The 26,017-nt window shown below is 29.5% G+C and overlaps 1 protein-coding gene across 1 annotated transcript in view; it reads right to left on the reverse strand.

The window, feature by feature from the left end:
* Nucleotides 1-25,649, reverse strand: part of ss (spineless) — a 77,620-nt gene extending 51,971 nt beyond the window's left edge. The window contains exon 1 of the mRNA XM_035081944.1: nt 25,422-25,649. Within this exon, the coding sequence (XP_034937835.1) occupies nt 25,422-25,537 (116 nt within the window). The 5' untranslated portion in view covers nt 25,538-25,649. The remainder of the gene's footprint in view (nt 1-25,421) is intronic.
* Nucleotides 25,650-26,017: the final 368 nt, after the last annotated feature.

The raw sequence follows: 26,017 nt of genomic DNA on the forward strand, positions 1-26,017 counted from the left end.
TTGCTTCAAACTGACAAGATTTCATAACTACTTTTTAAAACCAAAGTTGCATAAAAAACTTTTAGAAAATGGTTTTATAAAATTTTTCTCATCAATTTTTGTATTATAGGCTCACTAGTGATGGATAAATATTAGAATAGTAGATAATAATTACTAGTAATTGATAAGGTTGATAAAAATATTTAAATAATAGGTACAAAAAGACAGGTATAAGATTATAGAGAAAAATGTACATCAGTTTTTTAAACAATTACAACTTTCAATAGTAGTTTCATGACGTGCACGGAAAATCGAGTTGTGAATTAAAGATCACACTTTGAGAAGATCGATTCATGAGATCGTCTTTCGAAGTGCGGACAATTAACGATGGATTCACTGCCGCGTACCAACAGCCCACGCCAAAGTCAAGAGCTTTGTTTACGATGCAATCGTGACATTACTTTAGAACTGCTATCGATAATCTTGATGGGGAGATTCAGTTGTGCGTGCAATTGTCTTTTCACCAAGTTTAAATTTTTAACAGCTACACAATTTATCTTTAAAATGTTAAAAAATGGAAAATTTCATATATCGACGTTATAAATGTATATGTGATTGACTTTTTTGTTTTATAAGTTTTATAAGAGACTCTAATACTCAACGACTTTTGTGTGGGTGTGAAAAAAAACAGTCTCATTAATATTCAAGAAAGATTTATGTTGTGAGATATATAATCATGACAATCAAGTTTATATTATTAAAATAATGTTGAAAAAAATATAACAAATAAAGATTTCTTTTTTATCATTTTTGTTTCTTTGCAATAAAATAAATAAGAAATAGTTTTAGAAGTTAGTTAAACAATAATATTCCATAAATATACCCATTTTTCACAAGTTAATGATGGTTTTTTAATTTTTTCCAAGGCTTGATAAAATAAATAAGTTCTTTTAAATTTAACGAAATAAAAAGAAAAGAGTAAAATAGTTAAAACCACCATTTTTAACTGTATTTTATTCTTAAAAGGATTTTTTATTTTACAATTGATAAAACTATGAGGCAAAAAAATTATCATTTTAAATAATTTAAGAGAAAACGACAGTTTATATCCAAAGTAGATGTAATAAATAATGATAAAGTCAATAATTTTGATTTGCCTTCTAGCAATTAGTCGGCTCCTTTAATTTTAAACCTATTAAATGACAAAATTTTCGGATCATCATCTCAGTCCTTCCAGAGTGAAAGAGAGATTAAATGATTAATATTACCTGTCAAGAGCAATTTAAATATTTATACATTAGTAGATAGGATATTCGAAAAGAAATTTTTAGCACCGACTTATAAAGACATTTGATCATTTTTGGATAGAGGAGCACGCGCGACAATCCAACGAAATGATTAAATTAAACGAGCATCGAAATGGACAGTTGCTAACCACAGATCTTGGGTAGTAAAAGAACGTAAATATGTTGGAGGACAGCTACTGTGTGTATCGTTTTAAGGTAGTCTTTCACTTATTTTTTTTTTTTCTTTTTGAACTACAGGAACACATAAATTCTCAATCGAATTCGAAATTCGCAACGTGTAATCACGCGAGAAAACATAATGGAAGGAGCAATCTTGCGTAGGCTGGGCTTAATGAGAAACGAGTTGGATTGCTAATTCATTCAACACTTGACTACAACATCAGTCTAAAATTTCTCAAAATTAAATAATGAAAATAAGAGAAGGAAAGAGAAATTATTATAAATAGATTTCATCAGGTCCTGATTGACTTCGATAAACGCACTTTACTCGTAAATTATTTCGAAAATTTATTTTTTTTAAAAACAAAAAGTAGAGTTGAGCTTAAAAAAAAACTATTAACATTTGACAAAAAATTTGATTGAAAAAATATAAGAAATTTATTTATGATAAATTAGAGTTAGAATGGATGGAAAAAAAATTAAATAAAATTCAGAATATTAAATAATAATGTTCGAACATAAAATTGTTCATTAATGTTGATAGCTTATTAAACACAATAATGGTTCAATGTTGAAATTATAAATAAAATCATTTAATAAAAAAAATAATTTCGAGAAACTGTTTGGATAAATGTAATTAAAATGTATGATAATGCTCATTGACTATCGTAGAAACAAGAATGATTAATCTCGGTCTACAAGAGGTCTTTGAAGGTGTACATTGGTGCACCTTCTGTCGTCTATCGCACGAATAAATGAGTCCGTGAGGCTTGAACGATCAGAACAGCTGATAATACTTACGCCGCTGATCCATAGACAATTAATTAGTGGGGTAATTAGGGCATGCTGAGCCTCGAACACACATGGCTACAAGGAACGTTGTACCAACTTTTTTTTCCATGTCTGTTGTCACCTATGTATTTATACATAGTTTACGAAAATTAAGACGTTTCAATTTCGACCGTGTTTTAATTTATTTATTCTTTTTTTTATATCCAAACCCTTCACTGCAAGTTATTCCATTCATCTACATATCTTTAATTTACTCTGGAGCTGATAGGTTTAACAACCAACTAAATAATTAGTTATCTACGTGATATATGGTCGTAGTTAATTTTTTAATGAAGAAAAAGCACACAATAATAGTCAAAAATGATATCTTCATTATGATGATAAAATCGTATGAAAAAATTCTGTAAATTAAATACATAGGTAATTTCTCTCGCTCTCTCTCTCTAATTCGTGAATTGTAAATGTCTGGTAAAAACAGGATAAGGAAGATAATACTCGCGCATTCTTCCGTCTAGTGTAGTTCCTTCTTTCTTCTTGCAATGCACTCTCAAGATAAAAGGAAGAACGCCAGAGCGTGAACAGGCGCCAGAAGTCTGCTCAGTACACATACACACACACATCTTTGCTTATGTTATGTACTTACATGTTGGATAAAACTCTGTATTTTATACCATATAAATAATATATAAATGGGAAACATTTGTTGTTATCGTCTGTTTGTCATTAATCATCTTCAGTATGTTCTCCATGTCAGCGCTCAATTTACAGAGAATATATTTTATTGTTAACCATTGGAAATTTTAATTCTATAAAGTTTTTTTAATCTTTAAAAATGGAGGAAAAATGTCATGTAGTAATATAAATTAGTAGCTGGGAAAATGATATTTATATCCTGGTTGGATTAAGGATTAATTCATTTCTGGCTTAACATTGGACCAAGGTTAGATATGATGTTGATTCAGGAACCTTTATTGCTATTCTAGAATAAATAAATCTTTGTTTCAACTGATGAATTAGTCAATTTTGAGTTTACTTATTTATTTTATAACTATTCAAAAAAGCTTACTTAAAGGTTGGTATTGAGTAGAATTATTTTCCCTTTTCCAATGAATCAGCAAAAATGACTGCAAATCAGTCACTCAGTGATCATCAATGCCAAGTTTAGCACTGAATGAATCAGCAATTAAAGAAATATAATGTTAAGGTTGAAATGTTTTTTATGAAGGGTGAGATTGATTCATTGTAAAGAATAATACTGGTATTTAAGGGTAAAACTCGATTATTTTTATTTCTAAGAATAAATTAACTGTTATTGGAATACTGTGAAATAGAATCATTCTTATAGTTCGATTAATAATTTATCTTAATTATAATCATGAAGAAAGGATATAAAATTTGCTATTACAAGTAACAGGTATAGAATGTACTTTATAGTTATATTCTATAATTACATAGCATTATTGAGTGACACTACCTTGTCGTGACTATTTCTTTCCAGCTAAAAGGAAACGAAATATATGTGTACCTAATGGATTTGCGGTACGAGGTACGGTAAACGAATATATTGATCCATTTTTTCATTTAATGGACCTTTGACTTTTATCCTAGGATAGACAGAAACTGTATCAATTGTTCTAAGTGGTCCAATAACTTTTATTTACTAATTTTTAAACAAAATACAACTTTTCAATTTAATTAGTCACTAGCTCATGTCAAATTTCACCATTGAATGTCATCAAAGCATTTACTTGTATTGAAAAAGTACACATTAGGCATTTGGAAGAGTGATAGATGTTGGAGTCTATTTATAAACGATTTTTGAGTTTTGATACTAAGCATGTAAAATCATGAGCGTGTTAACATAAGGGAAGTATGCGTGTTTGCGATTAAAGCACCTGTTGACTTTTAGTTTGACTAGTTGATTAATAACTCCTTTCTAAATCACACATAATCTTTTATGGTTTCTTCAAAAAATCAACTCGATAACATAGTCACTTTATCTGGGAACTATGGTGTTTCAATTTTTCATTTCTCTCTTATCTTTCTTAATCATGAGATTCTTAACTATAGGTAGACTGGAGAAATACTATTCATCATTGATTAATCCCATACTTAAGCAGTACACGTAGATCACTAAATTATTATTAAATAAACATTTTTGAATGAATTGGTTATTAACTTTTTAGTATATTTTTCAATTATATCACTGAAAAGACAACTTTTTTTATCAAATAGTTTGAAATGAGTTACGATAGCTAGAATAATTTAAAACTTGTGTGTATTAAAATGGATTTTATAAATAATTTTATATATTTAAATCTTGAATATAGTTTCAATAAATACTTAATTATTTGACAAAAATTAACCAATTTGGTGTAGCAATTTCAATCAAGTAATTTTAATTTACAGCCATACTTTATCTTATTATTTAATTCAATCCTAATCTCATCTATTTATTTTTTTTTTTACAAAACTGCATAAAATTACAGCTACAGCTTTTTGTTGAAATTGATCACCAAATTCTGAGAATAAGTAACAATGAATTAGGTAATTATAAATTTTTCATTTTCGTGATTGAAGCTTATTTGTTCGCAAAGATATCAAAGTTTTGGAAATGATAAAAGAAGTAGAGAAGAAAAAAACAAATGAGAGTAGAGGGAACTCGAGCGACGATCCCAAAACCATTTATCGGATGTTGGCCTCTCTACGGTTGGAGAGATTAGTGAAATCTTTTTTATTCGTACTCTCACTCACCCATTCCTTCTTACTTGCGATTCTTCGACGAAGATCGGATGTATCTTCTACTTGGTCGCGTGTAAATTCTCTCTCTCACACATATTCTTGTAGAGTAAAGAGTGCAGGTTTACGTGCGTGGATGTATAGTAGTCCACGTATCGCTTTGGACAGACCAGCTACCGTAAATGTAAATATCCTGCACCTTCTATTAACATATGTCTTACGGACTCATTAAGAGAATAATTTATTGTTTAATGGAATCATCGATACTTTGTTATAACAATAAATAAAATACTTTTTATCTTTTTCAATTCATTTATCACGATTTTTCGTAAAGTTTAACATGGACAAAAAACAATCAAATTTTTTGCCGGTCATTCAGATATATTTGTCTGGTACATTTTTTTCAAATTCTTTTTCCTTTATATTTGTATTCAAGACAAAAGAAATAATTAATTGTTAAATACAGAGCTTTTAATATTTTTTTAGAAAACATTTATTAGCAGTTTGCTTCTTGTGTTTAATAATTTTTTATCAAAAAATAATTCTTTTGATGAATAATAGATAAAAAATAATATAATAATAAAAAATCGTTTCTTTTAATTAAAGTGATATTTTTTAAATTTATTTATTATATATTTTAGTTTAAACATCAACCATGAGGAAAAATGTGTTAAGAAATAAAAACTAATGATAATTGTTTTTTAACTATAAATCTGAATGAAATTAACGGAATTCTGAATGATAAAGTTTTGTTTTATTTATTCTTAATTTGTTTCTATCGAAGATTAATCATGAGAGAAAATAAGGAATTCGTTTGAATAAAACAATAAAAAAAATGTTATTGTTAAAAATCCATGGTATTAATATAGGTTTCCCTCCACCAACAGATCGAATGTCAAGCGTAATTGAAACTCTGAGTATTTTAATATACAACAGTTTAAAATTTCAGTCCAAATAGTAACCCACACTGTACAGAGTATTAAGAGTAAAGTAAATAAGTTTCCTCTCGATCTTCCTTTCCTAGATTCAAGTGATAACTCTGAACATTGGATTATCAACACGTGCAATCACTCTGATAATTCGTGAGATGTCTCAGAAGGAGAGAAAAGCAAAAATGAAAGAGACAAGAGTTAGAGAAGCAATTATCCTAATGGATGCAAAGTCGCGAACTGCTCTCTGCACCCGGCATAGTAATGAGTTGATATCACCGCATACCGAGCTCTTGTAACCCATCTTCTCCCTCTTTTCTGTCTGTCGCTTCCTTGCCCAATTATACACCCTTGAGGTCGTCGAACATCCTCACTCGTTCTCACCTTTTTCAAATCTCCAAATCTCACATTCTTTGACTCATAGCAGGAAATGCGATTAATATTTGGCAATATTACAACCAAGTTTCTCAACCCAAACCTAAATTTGATTCAAATTGTTGAATATCTTTGATAAACATTACTTTTCATCGCAATCTGAACGGGAAAATTAGAAAGTCAACAAGATAGCAAGCATAATGGATAAAACAAAGAGATCTCGTAAGATTCTCATTCAAATCAATCATAAACTCAATCAATTGATACTTATCAGATCTGAATACAAAGCAATAAAATAAAACAACTTTTTCATTGGATCAATCTTAAATCATTCATAAACAGAAAAACAAATACTTTGGATCAGCATGAAATTTATTTTTTATCAATTAAAATAACTGCCTTAACAATTAATGACCTCATTGCCAATTCTCTAAAAGAAAAACCTGACTTCTAAGTGATAATAAACCGATGCTAAAATTTAACTGATTTATGATAAAAAGGATTCCAGGAGATTCATGAAGGTGATCTAAGGGTCGAAACAAAGAAAATAATCTACCACGTATTGATCAGAAGCTGAATAAAAAATCTACTATCAAGCGAATGAGTGAAAAAAGGAGCATTGCAATCAACAATCATTCATTGAATTTAACTTACATCTTCCTAGAAATGATTCCAATAACGGTGATAGTGTACGACCTCGTCTACCTGTTACTACCTGCTCTTTCTGTCTTCTTCGTTGTTGCAGTATGCCGATGACTCGTGCACGATTCGTTGGAATCTTAAGCTCCGGTTGCGCGTGGCTTGGTTATTTACGGGTTTAGAAGTCTCTAATTCTCTCACTCTCTGCTGGAAGAATCCTCTTTTTCTTTCTTCATGCGTTATACGCGACCCAAAGGCCTCTTATACCTGAAGCTTACGATCGGATCCAGGTAATGTATAAGTACACATGTGGTCATATATGGATGTGGGTCGAGTCTTCACGATAAGCTGGCATGCAAATTTTCCAGTAAGCTAACACTTCACCAGATTACGATTATGATATGACTCTAATTCTTATTCCTACTTAAGAAAAATAAACAAACGTTTATTTTATTTGTTTTAGTTTTGCGATGGCAATTTGATAGTCTTTTTCTGATTTATATTTCAATGTGGTAAATGGATAATTACTGTGAGATTGATTCTTTTTTTTGCACTGCAAGTAGAGTACAAAGAGTGTATAACTCGATTCATGACTGACTCTCGACTGAGAGTTGCAAAAGACTTTTACACGTGTCAAGGGGGCATTGATTAATGTAATGTGAACCATAAGACAAAGGGTGCAATCCTATCTTCGTATTGACTGTCTAGGTCTCATAAATTACAGGATTATGTGGAATATATTAATTGGTTTATGTTTATTTTAAATAAATATTAACAATAAAACTTCCAAAAAATTTTTTTTCGAATAAATGAATATTAATTATCCGCATTAAAATAATATTTTTTCATTACTCTTCTAAATTAATTTAATTAACTGGGAAGTTATAAAAATAATATAACCTCTTCAAATGTTAATTAAATATAAAAAAAATAACCATTGAAGCTTCTGTAACTTAATTATTTGAACGTTATCATGTGAATAAAGTTGTAAAATATATTAAAAGTATTTTAAAATTCGTAATGAAGAGAAACAGCGAAAAAAGTACGAGTTCTGAGTTTGCTTTGATAATCTGTATAATAAAATTGAAAAAGCTCACCAACAATTTACCAAATGTAATGATAATTAGTACTCAGAAGATGATTAAAATTATTCAAGATTTTAGTAAATATGAAATAAATTGTATTTTTTAGTTGTGCCGATAATACCGCAAAAAATGGTGGTAATGGGATGAAAAAATCGTTGCAGAATGACATGCCGAGCACCTGTCTGTTATACGATATCGCACGGGTATCGAAACACAGCTGCTCTACCAATTTGCTCCCTTTGAGTGTTTGATCGAAAGTCGATTCGACATCAAATGTATCGTAGTGTCTGCAGTGAATTACAGCAGCTGACTGTTAAATTGTCACAGTTTACCTGATAATCAAAATTAGTTCAATTATTTTAATAATCATCAGAGACGCATTTTATTGAAAAAAAAAATTAGCATTCCCTTTTTGCAATTACTTTTATCAGTTATATTAGAAATGTCAATGTTATGTTTTATTTACTTTTCACTAAAGTGATATAAATTCAATGTTTATGCTCTCCCTTGCATTCGGATATGTCTAATAGTATAAAGTTCACAATGAGAAACTATTGGATTATTCGAAGCATCTAAGTAGCATAGCCGCGGTTAGCAGGCATCATACTGAGGTTTGTTGGATTCGGGATCAAAGTTAATCTTATTTGTCATCCTATCAGCCTATCCTAGAATACCAGGGCCGAGCAAACCACGCCCTGCGGCCCGAGGATATGGCATGTCATTTTTATTCAAATATTATTTAAACAATAAATATTATTATTTCATTAAAATAAAGTCATCGACATTATTGCTTTGATTCATTACCAAAAAAGTATCTTTATACTTCTAATGAAATAAATGGGTTTCTTTCAAACTATTTGACGTTTTAGCACGAAAGTATATGATCCAATGCAAATAAAATCACTAAAAAAATATTTTTATTGACGACAGTGAATTTTTTTCAGCCTTTTTGCATCATGAGGGTAGATTTAAGGGAACAAAATTTGTAAATTGATAAAATTTTTTTTAAACAAAATTGTAATAAACAATGACAGGGCCTTAGAAACATAACTAGACAGCCCTGACATTATGCGATGCGTGTGATTTAATTACTTGACTATAGGGTGGCTTTTGCCCTCGGTCAACCACAATCCGTCAGTTTTTTATACAATGGGATTAGCTTATGAGCTCCTAATGACAACTGAATTTACGTTTAATTTCCTGTCTGATATGTAATTACATTTTTTTAACTTTATTTCATTTTCAAGAGTGTTTTAGAGAATCAACCACCACGATCCAACGCTCAAGTCTCTTTAAAATGGTACCAATTTATTGGAAAACTCTGAACGATAATAGTATAATTGCTTATCGAAAAAGAAAAATTGTTTAAGGATAATATACTAGGAGTGTTTGGTTGAACTTTTCATTGACGAAAATATCGTGCTCTTCTGTGTCTAAATTACTTGGCAATGAGGTGGGCTTGGTAATTCGCCACTCTCCAAGTAGGAAAATAAGTATAAAAGAGGTTTGAGTTTGTGGCTACAGTCTGAGCAGGTGTTTCAGTTAATTTTTCGATTACTGAACATGCTTGATCTTCTTTCACACATTACATTGTTTTTCTTATACAGCCTGTACATATTTGTAACTATAAAATCATCTTACAATCTTTGGAATAATAGTTATTGGTTTTAACACATTTTTCATGTACGATTGTCGATAAGATCTTGGGCTATCCCTGGTGATATGGAGTTCGAATCAATTTAAAATCTCGTTTGTTTAGTTATTTTTATAAAAACCATTTTCCTAGATTACATTTAAATATCAATAAATTTTTTTTGCTGGAGTTTGCAAATTTCTTTGCTACGTGAAATTAGTCAGAAATACTTTTAAAGTTTAGAAGATGATTGTTACGTTCTAAATGTTAATATAAAAAAATGTATAAGTTCATTATTTATCGCAATAAATTTATTAATTACAATACTTGAGCTGAAAAATTGCGATGCATTGGCTTTCATTTTTTTTGAAGACTGACAATTTATATAAAATTGGAGGACTTTGAATAATTAATAGTCAGTGTACAAACCAAGCTTTGAATTTTTATGAAGCATTAATTTTTTATCTTTTCATCCCTAATAAGAAAATTGAATTTCGTTTAAAAAAATATAAAAATGATTTTTAGTTGCAACTGAGAGATTACAATCCACTTGTTACTAGTTTTTATTCCTTGAATTAAATTTTTAAATAAATTCATTTTACTCAAAAAAAAATATTTATTGTTAACTGAACTTATTTAAGTCTCCTCAAATTTTAAACAATGAAATAAAATAAATTAAAATATTAGAAAAAATAATAGTTTAAAAAATATCTAAACAATAACAATTTAATACTCGATAATTGTTACAGAACATTATATATACAATGATAGTAATATTAAAATATTACAGTATTTATGAATGTAAAAAAAAAACCAGCTGTTATCTCGGCATTTACATCATAATAATGGCAAGCATTTATTGAGGTCATAAGTTTAGTGTATCGATCAAGAAATACATTACATAGGTAGACAGATAGAAAAACAAGAGTGACAGATGGATCTATGTGCTTTGACAGAATACCAACACCCTCACGTGGTCCATCCTTCTAACACGAGGAGAGTGGCACGCTCGATGACGTGATTACGTGACCGTTAAAAACCTGACCTAACCGACCAAGTCGCTGGCACGCCATCATTCGCGTGGCTCTCGACGATGAATGAACGCAAAGCTGCTCCAAGTGATTCTCAATTAACATCACTATACGCTCTGCTTCTTCATTTATCTCTTCAAGTTCACATTCTAATTGTAATAAATACACTACTATATCCGTTTTGACAACTTGATTTAATTAATATTTTTCTATCCTTTGCACAGCATAATTAGATGGCTTTTTATCAATAAAAACAACCATAACAACAACTCTCCTAAAAACTCTAAATAATTGTTCCTCAATTAATTATGTTTATGGCATCATAAGTTGTTCGTTCGACACAGCAGAATATAACAAACAAAAAAAAAACAATTGTAAACGAGGGTAGGAAATATGTTGAAAATTATCATGAGATGCTGGAGTTTATTACTTAAAGTTCGACCGTGATGACCTGATACATCTGGTTGTTCGTTTCACCTTGCCACTTTAGATGCTATTTAATTTTGGTTTCGACTTTTTTAATTTCCTTCATGCATTTTTGGACGAGTTTTATTCGATATAAGTAGAACTACTGATTCGGTAATTAATCTTCTCTGCTTTCGAATAATTGTTTGTTTAATTATTTTAATCGTATAGAATTTAGTTATTTACTTCTATAGAATGCTCACAGATAATTGATTCGAGGCATGTTAATATACTACTCCTGATAGTCGTACCATAACAAAATAATAGCAAAGAGTTACTCGACTTCTCTTTTATCTTTAAATCTTGATTTTCTAAAACTTCAAATATTTTTGTTTTGTTTAAAGAAGAAAAAATGGCGAATCTTTATTGATTGATTACAAATTCCAATGTATTAAAAAATGATCTGACTTCTTAAAAGCTATTGGATCTAAATCGAGGCAATAGTTGGTCTCATAAATAAATCGGTACGTTAAGAGGAAAGACAGAGATGAAAAGAAAATATAAGAGTATAAGAAGGATCGTGAGATAATTACGTATCGTTAAAGGCGGAGAAACACAACACATGTACGTACTTGTAGCACGTTTGACCTTTTGACTCACCGAAATAATTGTTGCACTCACAGCGCGCACATTCAGATTCATCAACAATAAAAGAGAGGGATGTAATGCCAATGTAAAAATAAGAGAGAAGGTAATACGAAAAGGGGGTTGGCACAACCAGCTATGGATGGATCGAAGTACGTGGCCATTAACAGCCATAACCATTACCGATTCGACAGAACTCCCGGGTTATAACCGTTCCGAGCTTAATTGTCCTTTCTCCCTTTACGTACCTTATGTGGATGTCTGCATTCTGAAATTAGCATATTATCTATATGCTTTACCAGTTATATCTGTTATAAAATACAAGGATATGGCAATTTTTGAAAAATTTTTTCTACGCGTAATTATTATTCTGGATGCATACTAATGTTGCTCTAAATTGCCCTTTCTTACTCAACTTGACAATGTAGTATAATTTAATGAGAAGTAATTAACTCATTCCATTAACGACCAATTATTTTATTTTATGCTTTAATTTTATTGATTTTTTTCTTTTAATAAAAGCTTGTATCAAGAAAGGGTATTCAATTTTGAACGAATTTTTTTTTTATTAAAAGGGTATAATTTTTGTAGTATTTAGAAAAAAAAATTAATTAGTTGAAAAAAGAAACAACAAAAAAGGTTGTGAAAAATTACTCAATTAGAGTACAATAATAAATTTTATTAAAGCATCCATAATCTTTTTGTGATGTTACGGAATCAATTAAAATTTTATTGTGAGAAAATTTTGTGTGACAGTAATTTCTCAATCATGAACAAAAAGAATTAATACTTTTACAATATTTTATCTATCAATAGAGAATTATTTTTTTTGACAAATAATTTTGTATTGACACAAAAAATGACTGTTCAATCAACAATTATTAATAATTTTCTAATAAAAAATATTTCATCAGTTCATTATCGAGAATACAAAAAATTCAATAAACTGTGAGAAAAATAAACTACACCTAATTAAATACTTTTCAAGTTCAAGAGAATTGAACGAATAAAAACAATAAATATAAAAGTACACCAACTTTCTGTTCACGTTGCACGTGCAATACTGTTATAATTATAAGGATCCCATGTAAACATAAGTATTGGATGATTTCAAGATTTTTTATTATTTGGTTGTAAGTGATTAAGGTCCATCTTTGTCTGGAATAACGTTCGCAACATTAACAAGACTTCAATCATCATTTTCGCAGAGATCTCAAAACAAGAAAAGATCCCAGCAAACTATTGAGCCCAGGTAATTGAATTGAACGACACCACAAACAAACTTTAATAATATTCATTTTGTCATTATCGCTGAAAAATGTAATCATTTATAAAAAAAGTTGAGGATGAAAAGAAAATAAATGAAAATAATTTGTGAAGCAATTGTTTACATAAATACAGAAAAATTATGATGAAAACTCTAGATAAAGAGTTAGCGATCAGAATAGTGCAACTTTTTAGAAAAAAAGAAAGTCATAATGTATGTTATTAAAACTCGTAGTTCTTTGAATAAACTATTTATAAACATATAAAAATAATTAAATTTTACTGTTATTACAAATTGAACAATGATTGCTTTAAACAAATGTAAGCAATAAGACTACTTCCTCCATGTGCATAAATAGAAAGATGATGATTTTTATAAATAAATAAAAGGAAATCAAATATAATTATTATGATAAAAAAATAGTATTTTATATTCAGGGAAATTCATGACAATCATCATTACTATTATCATGAAAATGATTTTTTTTCCCTTAATCTGGTGAATAGATAGTTAAATTTCATTCGAAAAAATTATAAAATAGTTTACTTTAGTTTATTTTTCAATGATAAGTACATACGACATAGGTGTGCAATTTGCTATTACAATTATCTTGTAATGAACGTAACACATAATATAATACAGTAGCCAACTTGACTGTATTGATATAATTCAAAGAAAAAAAATAATACGAGCAATTACAATAAACGATCAAAAGATAGTAAATGATAACAGATAAAGGAAAAAAAAACAATAAAAATTTATTCGCAATTTATTTAAAATAAAATGCGTTCATAATTTAAGTCAAGAATTGCAGTAGAAATGATAGTGGTTTTAATATCTCTCCAATAAACACCATATTAATAGAGAACATGATTCAACATCAGAACCTCCTGTGGAATTATAATAGTTAAGTTCACTTACAAACCACTCATACATTTTATTCTCTATCATTAGAAGCTTGTTAAGTGATGGATTTGAATGAAAAATAAAGTAAATAAGTGGCTTGTTAACCAATGATGTAATTACTAATCAGATAAAATCATTTCAAACCGAAAAAACAATTTATATATTTGAAAATAAAAAAGAATGGTAAAGTAGAAATGGTCAAAAAGAAAAACCGTGAAGGTAGAATGAAGGAGCAAAAGTAAAATTAACTTCTTGAAGGTTGTAACAACAAAAGGCGTTAACCCAGCCAGCTATTTAATTACAGAGCGGTCCTGGAAGTTATTCCGCTGAAGAAATTGAGAAATAATAATTATCGTCAGCTGTAGTGGATTACGATTATTGGCTTTTTACACGCACAAAATCGAACTTCACTTACTTAAATCATCAAAGTTCAATGAAGAACCTTTTTTCTTTGAGGCGTTTAAGATGAAATAAATTTACAAAAAACATTGCTGTTTTTTTGTTACTATGAAATGGTAGTAAAACAGTGATAGCATCCGGTGAGAGATTTTTTTTCTTAACAGTTTATATATCTAAGTGGGAAAAAACATTATACAGAATGCTGAAGAATGTGCAAAACTGATGGCTACAAAAATTTTTTTTAATTTTTATTTATTTTGAGGTAAAAATTTCGTTGGAAATAAATAAAGAAGAACTTAAGTGCAATTAAATTCAACTGATGATTAAATTTGTCAAAAAAATATCTATACGAATTTCTTTACCTGGGTAATCATATAATACTTGTTTTTAATAAACTTCAAAATAAAACTGTTAATTTAATGTAATTATTATCAGATTGCGTATTTTTATATCTGCAAATAGAAGACAAGTCAATCAATTTAAATGAAATTTAAGCTCATAGACTAATAGAACTCTTTACACTCTTGTACGACGCATAGAGTTTATTCTATGTCATTCCTTATATATAGCAGCTCTATAAATATTCTACACTTAAAAATGAAAAATAATTGACTTTAAATGTCTATTGAAAAGTGAATTTATACTGAAATTTATTTATAACCAAATTTAAACTTTTTTTATGTATTAAGATAGATATCTTATACATTTACATTACGTGAAAAGTAGTCAATTTTCAGTGTAATTTACCGAAGCAGGTGAAATGGTGACAGGATAAGAAGATAATATTAATATGTTAAACGTTTTTCATTGAGCTTGTAAGTCCAGGCCTTTATTTTACCGTAATTACTTTAATACCTACTTAAAAGTAATTGAACGTGTATCATAAATCGGGAAAATAATCAAATGGATGCCAATAAATCAAATGAATTTTTTTAATTATTATTATTAATAAGAAAAATACTTTAATTACCGTAAACTTGTTAAAATGCATTAATTTCTTCACCTCATTATGATTATTTCTTTATTATTTTTTTTGGTTCATTTTATTGGAATTTATTCCGATGGCGATACATTTTTTCGAGACATTTAACATTTTTGTTATACTTGAGAAATTAATTAATTAAAAGAAAATTCAAAAATTATTTTTTTTCTTTTGATTTTATAAAATTATTGTTTGTATTGATGGATTAGTAAAAAATAGTTGAAGGAATTTATTATTCAAGTTATTTCAAGTTATAGAAGAAAACTGAAAGGACAAGACAAGAACATAAGAATCAAGTAATGAATATTCCAAATAATAAAGACGAAAAATCATGAGCTGTGTACATAAAATGATACGAGCTTGGCCTTAGTGATATCAACTCCGTGACTAGTACCAGTCTGTACTACGCACCCCCAACTACTCAATCCGCAAACTATTGGGTACGACGAGTACTAAAGAGAGAAGTTAGACAAAGACACATCAGTACGAAACTTTTAAAGAAAAAACAGTTTATAAAGCTTTCAGTAATATTTCACATATAATAAATATTGAATAATATTACGGAGATACTATTAAGCGATATTTTATAGCTCCAAGCAACTATTATTTTGGGACTGTCATCCCCAAAATTTTTACTGAAGAAGGCATGTTATTTTACGTAAATACTAATCTTAAACAATTGTTATATTTATATTAAAAAATAGTTGAGACTCTTTTTTTTTTACAAAAAAAAGGATGAAAAAATTTCCATTTATGTTTTTTTTATATTCTAAATTTTTTAAATAAATAATAGATATAATTTTCATTGATATTTTATTTTTATTATCAATAATTGAAACTTTATATTTTGAATATTTAAATGAATAAAGTGTATAAAGTAATTGTTATGGCTACTAATTACAACACTACAACATATTTACAATTATTATTTTAACACACTATTTATTATTGTTAATATAAACTTAAATTATAGGTCATCATTAATGATTTTCTCTACTCCTATCTTCCAACCCTTTTATAATTACAATGCAAATTAATTCATAAACAAACCATTTCCCGACCTACAACGATTTGAATAAATAAAAAAAAATGCTATTGAAAATAACATTCATCTAAAAGCTTCGAAAATACTCGAAATTAGTATATTTTTCCTCTTAAAATAAATGAAACTCATTTAAATGCACTTACGATCAATATAGCTCTAATTAAAATGAATAAGTTATAACACAACTATATAATGAAAAAAACACGGCTGTCATCAAAATAATATACGCTTTATAATAACGAATCGATAATATTAATATCAATTTATCTTATATTTTAATTTCAAAGAGGATTCATTATTTACATTATCATAAATTTATTAAGTTCGTATGAATAGAATATCTTTCAAGTTTCTTCTTTTCTCTTTTAGTTACTCAATCATTGAAAAATATCCGCGTCATTAAGTGATGCTAGTCAAGTTCAAAAGTTGCAATAAGAGACGCCGCGCGAATTATCCTTTGCACAAAGAAGCTTTAGGTGCGTGCGATTAACCGTCCAGATTATAATTCAGTCCGGAATATAATATAACGGCATTCATTAAAATCAGATTTATAGCCGGATGAATTTTTAGCTGGAATAAAAGTTCTGACTGGAAAAGACTCTTAATAATGCAAGTATGTTGCATATTTGTGAACTGCATTTATAACTGCAGGTTAAACAGAAGAGATGAGTCACGTACGACAAAACGTCAACAAGTTATATACTTCTGTGAATGTCATTTGCATTAGAGTATTACATTGGGAATTTTTTTTTCATCATTCTTTCATTTTCATTCTGCTTTATTTTTACTCGTAATAATCTTCATTGAAATATTTATCTTCATTTTAATTTATAATAAATGAATTTTATTTTTTTAATAACCAATGTTTCTTAAGAGTTTTAAATAAAATAATTAATTACTTTCTTTCTGACGTAATAAGTTGTTTTATTAAATAAATGGTTTAATTTAAGTAATATGAGAAAAGTGATAAAGATCTTTTTTTCATTGTTGTTATAAATATTTTACACTCAACACTCAGGTAATTTTATTAAAATAGAAAATGAGAAAGTATTTTTAGAGAGGTTGTAATGTTCATAATTATACTTTGATATGGAATAAAGCATCGTTATTTATTTTAACTGAAATTGATTAATTATAGAAAATTGTTATGAATAGTTTTTGTATAATATGTGATTTCAAATTCAATCAATAATTTTTTTACATAATTATAAAATGATATCTGAATTGGATATGTTAATCAATTCATCAAAAAGCTAAATGTACTAAAATTTTTTATTCAAAAACCAATTGTTTCAAAATCAAATAATAGTTTATTTATTATTGCTAATTAGTAAGTTTTATAACAGTCCTAGAACTGATAAGGCAGTAATGAATATGTAGACGAGGATGTTTATATTTATTGGAAATATTACTAGGTGGGAATCAAAATTGGTTACTTCAAAGATGGATCAGCATTGAAAGTTGAAGCAATGTCCTTTAGGCTAAGAAGATAGAGTAAAAATATAAATAATTATTACTGATTAGATCAGTGGTACACTTCCGTATCATTAATAACTCTAGGAGGTAATGAAATTGGCCCATTCTTGATCCATCATTGGATCTAATTGAGTTTAATGTTGAACCAGTGATGTGTCAATCTCATTGCCTACTAGAGTTGTTGGTCCAATAAAGAATAGAGTCGGGGTATGAGCCACTCTTGCTTCCTAGTAGGAAATAAGTAAATAATTAATGATTATGATTGGTGATCCTTCTAAAAGATTAAATAAAATTCCGTTAAACCTAAAAGCTCTACTTGCTATCCAAATAAACATAACATCCACTGCTGCTCTTATTGGAATATTAATAAAAAAAAACCCAGGAGTATAAAAATCCAAGTTTTCGACAAAAATTTAAGTAGGGAATATGATGATACTTGGATAAGCGAAACGATAGCGAAAAATATGGAAATTATGGAGTTGATAAGACACGTAAGTAAGAGTAAAACGACACGCCTTGGCGTCTCACCGATAAGCCAAGAACTAGTGGATATTAAGTAACATTAGGCGATTATTTCTTGAGTCTTGGTCATAGTCGAGAGAGCAGAAGAAAGAAAAGAGAGAGGCACAACCCCCACATCTCGAGAACAGGCGGCACGCCCACGCAAATTGACCAACCGTTGAAGCTACATCGTGTACAGCGCACTTGTGTTTGATCCGCCACCGATTTATTTAGCCAGCTACTATAGGCGCATATCGTGATTCTGAATCGCGTGGTTGGCTCACGACCCACTGCCTTATCATTATCAACTGTCGCGATCTTTATCCATTTAATAACCATGTGGAAGAATTGATTGGATGCGATTAATTTTTACTTAAACATTTTCAACATTTTTTACTATTATTATAAGCATCTGTCAACTCAGACTCACTAGGTTTCATGGCCATGAATCACTTTTTAATTCATTATTTATTCTCTTCACCTGTAGTTTACACATGTGTCTCCACGATCCGGTTATTTATAAGTAGACAAGGAGAGCACATGGCCGAGATTCGCAATAATTTGAATATTCATCGATTTAGGTCGTATTGATCTCCCATTATCAGACTTAATTGCCTTTGGATTCCTTCATTAACACTAATGGGTCAATTCGGTCTACACTTTGACTTTCGTAGGAATTAATCAAAACATTCAGGTACCAAAAAAATAGGTGTGAATAACGATATGCTTTTAATTCATTTATTTGATAGTGACAAGAACTGGATTCCTTGTGTTCACATCTGACATTGCAAACTAAAAATTTTTTAGTTATTTTTGCAAGTTGGAAGAATTAATTTTACTTTTGGGTTGATATTATGATTCATAATGATTGGTTCCAATTGATACCAAATACTCAGGAAATTATTTATTTAATTTAAAAGTAGTCATCATATATTCAATAATAGACTTAATTCAATTAATAATTGGTTAGAGTATCATGTTTGTTTATTAAATTATTAGCATCAAGTTGTTCATAAAGAAAATGAAAATTTTTATATATACCTCTTATTTTCCAAATGTTTTTAAAAAATATAAATTACGTGAATCAAATCTTTACTCTAAAATGTGATGGGTTCAAAGTTCCAGTTTCTTTATGGCTTATCCAATACCAGTATATTTCTCGAATTCATTATAAATAACTATACAAATTATTCAAACCAATATTTTCAATTCAAACATATTATTTCTTGTCATCATTACCAACATTCACTACATTTGCATTGTTTATTATACATAATTACATTATTGATTAATTTAAATAATGAAAAAGATTCACAAGTAGAAAAAAATTAACCCATTTTTATGAAAGAATAAAAATAATCAAAGTATCATTACTTGAAAAAAAAAACAAAATAGAATCCCTTCACTAGATATTATATTACAACCTAAACCATATTATATCATATTCAAATGACAGACTTTTTCCACCGTAACAAGAGACTGGAGACTCACTTTCTCTATGAGCATTTTGCATAAAAAATCCATATAATAGACATGAAAATAATGATAAAAGAAAAAAACAAATCTACCGATAAACAATCGCACAAAAATATTTCACAAAATGAATGCAATGCAAAAAGTAGGTACTATTATGAAAAGCATCAATATGTTATGATTTCAAGGTGCGGCAGCGATTCTTACAAATTCAACTTGGCATCGGTTCAAATTCAAGTTCAGCATCGCAGACATGTAATCTTCCAAGCTAGCCACTGGGCGGGGTAATAATACGCCCGTGAGCAGACGCAGTGGTGTACTAAGTTGGGTACAGGTATCATAAGTATGAAGTGATTCAGTTGCTGTGTACCTACTAACTTTATAAATGATGAAGAAGCAAGTCAAAACTTGACTCGTTTCTCTTACTGAAAGCGAAACTCTTACGTTTGTTTCAATGCCTGAACATAAAAGTGAATTTGCAAGAATAATTCTAATTATCCTACTGGTTATAAAAAAGTGCTTTAGATAATTTGCAGTTAGTTTGATAGAGATTCTAGAGTGCAACAGGCAATAATATACGAAAAGTGATGGCTTTCCGCTCGTTTGCATGCTTGGTATTCAATTAAAACTGATCAACCATCATATAATACCTATTGAAGACTTACATATTTCAGTGTAGTTTGATAATGAAAACTGAAACACTCACTTACACTACCACCATAATGAGTAGAAGATTATTTGGATAACCTGTGTTTATAGTTGAAAATATGCTCCAGGCATTGAGTTTCTTTTCTCTTCCAAATTTTATTCTGTATCTTTACCCCATTCCAAACATGCAAATCCATGAGAAATTAGGGGATCTTCAAATTGGACGGTATACCGTGTAGTTTTATGATCAACTGACTTGAATAACCACAGAAGAATATTTGATACTTCTTAGATGCTGAAGACTGGTCAATAGAAACGATATTTATGAGTGAAAATTAATGATGGTATAATAATAATTAAATAAATTCTTCTTACGTATCGGATATGATAATTATGCTGGTTTTATTTCTAAGAAATGTACCACTTTCGAAATAACCGTAGAATAAAATTAGAATGCTGTTCAAACTCATTTACCGAGACTTGCCATTAATTAATCAATTTAACGCAGAATTGTTAAATAGTAATTAAGGAGATATGCGAACAAAATTATGTGGTGATATCTTGTCAGACATATGTAGAGCGCATCAGTTGTTAGACTTATAGGTATGTGTTATGGTCTTGCAAGGAAATCCTCTTGATCGTTATGATTTTTAATTCGATTAATGGACGAGTACCATTGATGAATGTGCTGTGAATATTTTAATCTGGTAAGTAGTAAACATTAAACTACTTTTCTATACTTATTTAGCATAAATTAATTATAATAAATAAAGAAAAACTTCCACTTAAAAAAAGAATATCTTTCAATTGATATTTGCAATAATACTTTCTTATTTACAGTAAAGATAAAGATTTGATTGCTTTCCAAACGATAACGGATTGAAACAAAATATTCACGATTCTGATCGATTAATAATCAAAATGACTCTAAACTAGGCAGGAAATGGAAAAATTTCTTGAGAAATATTAAAAACACTGTGTTAATTGAAGTTTTTTTTTTATTACAGTGATATCAAGAATTTCCAATGCATAATCACACTTACATTATGATGCATATGATATGCACACATCGACATCTGTCTTTGAGTTTGTGGGAGAACGGATGCCCTCAAAAGAAAAGAAGAATAAAATGACAAACCAGGGTGACATAATGACAGTGTAACTATCTTTGTCTACCTGGCACCGGAAACAGCTTGGTCAAGAATAAGAAAAACAGTCATATGCAAGTATGGAATATAATGATATAAAATGACACACACATTACGTACAAACTTATGAATATATATACATATACTATAGATAAGAATATGTCTATATAAAGTCTACCAACCAATTTACATGTGAACACTTGAGAAAAGGGTGTATGATTTTTTCACCCCTGGATAATGAGAAGAATACATTTTGTATGATATAAATTCATAAATCACATTTATGTACAAACTTATCGTTTGGATTTGGATCTAATGATGAAGAGTATAAAAATATGTTTTCATTTTTAATGGTAAGTTGAAAATTATCTCAACTAGCAAACATTATTCATAACATCATGTAGATTGTTTGGTTTTAAAATGATTTGTTATTATCAAAAAAAATTATATTTATTACAAATAACATTAATGAAAAAACTCTTGTCATGATGACGAAAGATATGGTGAAAAAATTTTCATGAAAAAAAAAAAATAGAATTGTCAATCAATTGTTTTATTAATTGTAATTCCAATACCTATTCAATTGAAATAAAATTTCTTGATCAAGTAAGTTAAATATTCAACACTCAAATCACTAGTCCAACTTTCTCACAATTTATTATCGTTATCAATATTAAACTACATTAATCCGAATTCATGATTTTTTTTTTCTATAAAATTACACCCTCTTCCAGATTGTATCTCTACACCTATCATAAATCCATTAAGTTTCAGTTTTTCAAAAGCAACACACGAGTTTTGGCAAAATAAACAAAGACCCAAGGAAATGAGATGAAGATGCTTGGATAAATCGAGACTGTGCGAATCAAGAGAAACCCAGCAAATAAATCGCTACTAATAAGAGTCTGATGTATGGACCAATGGAGGAGGCCAAAATATAGAAATAAATTCTCTCGCCTGGCTAGTGATGAATGGTGGAATGAATTATTGAATAGTTGAACACTCAGCAGAGGTCCAGTACGATTTAAAAACACTCCAGGTTGGCTTAATTCTCGCGCCTCGTAAATTATTTTTTTGTTCATATCATTAACTCTATCAGTATTTAAAGACATTCCATTTTTCCACCAACTTAAACCAACTTTCTTAGAGTCATTTTTTATTAAAGAGAAAATAATTTTTTCAAATTACACGTCACAAAAAAAAGGAATGACTTCATCTATAGAACTTCATTTAACAAATTAACGAGGTAATAAATCACAAAAACAAGTACACAAAAGTAAAAAATCAGTAGCAATGGAAGGATAATAATTTCATCCAAATGCTCTTTGACAAGTGTTAATAAATATGATATACCAATTTCATCAGCAAACAAGTCGTTTAACTGCAGCTGACGATGACTTTTTGCTTTTCCTATATTCCACTCTTTTACATCTGACTGGACTTTTTAGCTGCTATTTGTCCTTTTTTTTTATTATTCTTCCGTTCATCAATAGAGCCATGGACTTGAAAAAACAGGTTCATCATAGAGTCATAAAGCAACTTTATACCTCCATAAGGATACATAAGGTAACTACTTAAGAACTAATCATGCGAAACATTCCGTCGGGTTCAAAAACGCGTCTTCTACACATACTCTTCTTTATCTTGATACTCTTCAGCCACTCGTCTCTTGTCTAGACGGCAATTTCTTTATGGATGTGAACGTAAATCTCGTAATGAGCGGTTAAGTTAAATCGTCTGGTTCCTGGTGAAAGGATTTTTATATTTGACTTTTTGAACATCATTATCGCTACGACGTTATATTAATGTCATAAATGTAATATGACTTTAGCTTGAAAACTTTTGCTTCTGAAAAAATCGCGTCAATTATTCATCAGCAATGTGTTAATAATAAAAAAAAGTAAATAAAAGGGTGAAGACATAAAAATAAAATAATGGCTAAGCTATTACAAAGAAAAAGGAAAAGAGAACAGGTTGACAGGTAACTTGGTGGATCCAGTGAGTCAAGTATAATCAAAATCTCTGGAGTCAGTAGAGCAGAAGAGAAACAGAAAAAGATCCGTGTGTACCTCTAATAACAGTAATCCTTTGCTTTGTTAGCAATTTTAACGTTCGCCTTAAAAACTCCAAATTATAGAAGTTGCTGTTATTAACTAAATCCCATCCTTCAATTTAAAAACAGTTTCCCACTAGTTTAGAGCTTTACTTTTATCATTTTCATAAATTCACTCACTATGTCAAGTATTTCTTTACTTTTTAGTTTAATGAAATCAGTTAGTTTTAGCAACATTTATTACTTGATACAACACCAAGTTTCAAGTATTCTCTTTCAAGCATCTGAATCTGATGATAGTCATTTTTGAACTCCTGGGTTCGTTTATACCTTACGTTCAAGTGGTAGGACTGCAAAGCAAAACATTGGAGAAGATAGACGAGCAGAAACAGAAAACTAGTCCAAACAGGGATTAAGTGAAGCAAACGTTGCCGCAGGCAAGAAAGATGAAAACACAAGGGACTCACGAATGAAGCCGGTTATTCAAAAAAAATTTGCTATACCTTGATATAACCGTTTTTACTGATGAAGATGTTTCAAGAATGTCAAGGAATTCAATGAAAAAGGAAATAAATTTCCAACTTATGCTAATAAAAAACACATACTACTATTTTTTTTTGGTGCTAAATTAAATAGAAATTATACAATCAAGAATAGTATGAAGTGTCCATCATGATATTCCAACATTTGTACAAGCTAGTGTGTTATTCAGTGCATTTTACATATAATAATGTTTAATTAAATTTAATTAATAGATGAGGAAACCTTTTAAGGAAAGTCGAAATGAAATATTTAATTATAGTGCTATTAAAATACGTTATAGCAATAGCTAATGATTCTACCAATAATAATCCACTGAACTGGTTCTTTTCAATCAACTGAATAAAAGTCCTGGTAACTTGTCTCATAGCCAGATATGTATAGTACACATTCAATTAATTATTATGTTTATACTGGTCTATAACAACATAAACACCTGACTTATAACGTACATTCAGTGTGTAGTCTTATTGTTATTGCTAGCAGAAATTAATTTTAATCAATATACAACTACAAAATTACTTCATTGAATGTTTATACTGAACGTATTTTTCATGTTATTTTTTATTAAAGTATCAGACGGAGTATATGATATATAATTTTACATCATATCTACATAAATGTGTTTGGGTTCTAATACACATACCAGAAGATATTGGTTTTATGTCTACTTCATTAGTTGAGATAATGAAAGACCACGTAGTTGATTAATCATATCATTTTATTATTGAAATTATTTGATGATAGAAAGATCTGATGATTAAGATGATAGTTTGTTTTAGATATGAGATCAATATCTAAAGTGATAAATAAAAGTTGAACATGATGTTTTGATAAACAGTACCAAATTAGTTGAGAATATTCATTAAAGTTAGATTAAAAGTTTGGTAATTGGTAAAATTGTAGTAAATGTGGTATTACGTGATGATTCATCTAGATGAAAAGTTATAATCAAGTATCATGATACAATCAATGTCGTCTAAGGATGAAGTTTATTACAGTCAGTCAGGTTAGTTCACGTATTCTTTGGGTGTTTATAAAGTTAGAATCTTGAATGAGTCTTCAGTTCATACAAGGTATCAATCACTTCATTATTTGCTGCATAACTGATGAACATAGACTACACTCTTTCATAATGCATCAGGTATACAGTCTTGATCTATACCATGAATCAAACAGAAGCGAATTTGTAACCAATCTTACCGAAACCTGTCTATCAAACTATCTAATGTTTTTCTTTTATGTTGAAGAATCTAAAAACTTACCTTTTGCCATTTCTCCTGCGGCGTTTCGTAGCATACACGGTACCAAGTTGACTCATAGCTATAGAATTGTTGGGGCCCGTAGGTGCTGATGTTGCAGGTGCTGACGTAGGCGTCATCGTCGGATCAACAATTCCCGAGGGCTGGGGATGGGTGACGCTACTCAGTGTTATTGATGAGCTTGATGGATAGCATGCCGCGGCAACGTAATCCGTCGGCGTGAGGGACGTGGTAGGTGGTCCGCAGATTCCAACAACCCCCGGACCACCTCCAGCGCCTACTCCTCCGACGACACCTCCAACAACCCCCAGCCCCGAAGTGTTTCTGTCCAGCGCGTACACCGTGCGTAGCGTTACACTTCTGTCTACGCCCGTCGTGCACCTGGAATCTACGTCATCATTCGCAAAGTAGGACAACTGTCGATCTGATTGTTGATGATGCAGCAACGACGGCTGCAATCTTGTACTTGGTGACAGCTTTATAGTAAATCTGATCAAAAGCTACACAAACAATTGACTGTTGAACAGGTACAATTCACTGGTATTTTTTATTCCTTTTCACTACAACGATAATGATTAGTTATAGTTAAAAGATGATAT

This window comes from Chelonus insularis, unplaced genomic scaffold (genome assembly GCF_013357705.1).
Source record: "Chelonus insularis isolate UGA/USDA-ARS -01 unplaced genomic scaffold, ASM1335770v1 contig_330_pilon, whole genome shotgun sequence".
NCBI lineage: Eukaryota > Metazoa > Arthropoda > Insecta > Hymenoptera > Braconidae > Chelonus > Chelonus insularis.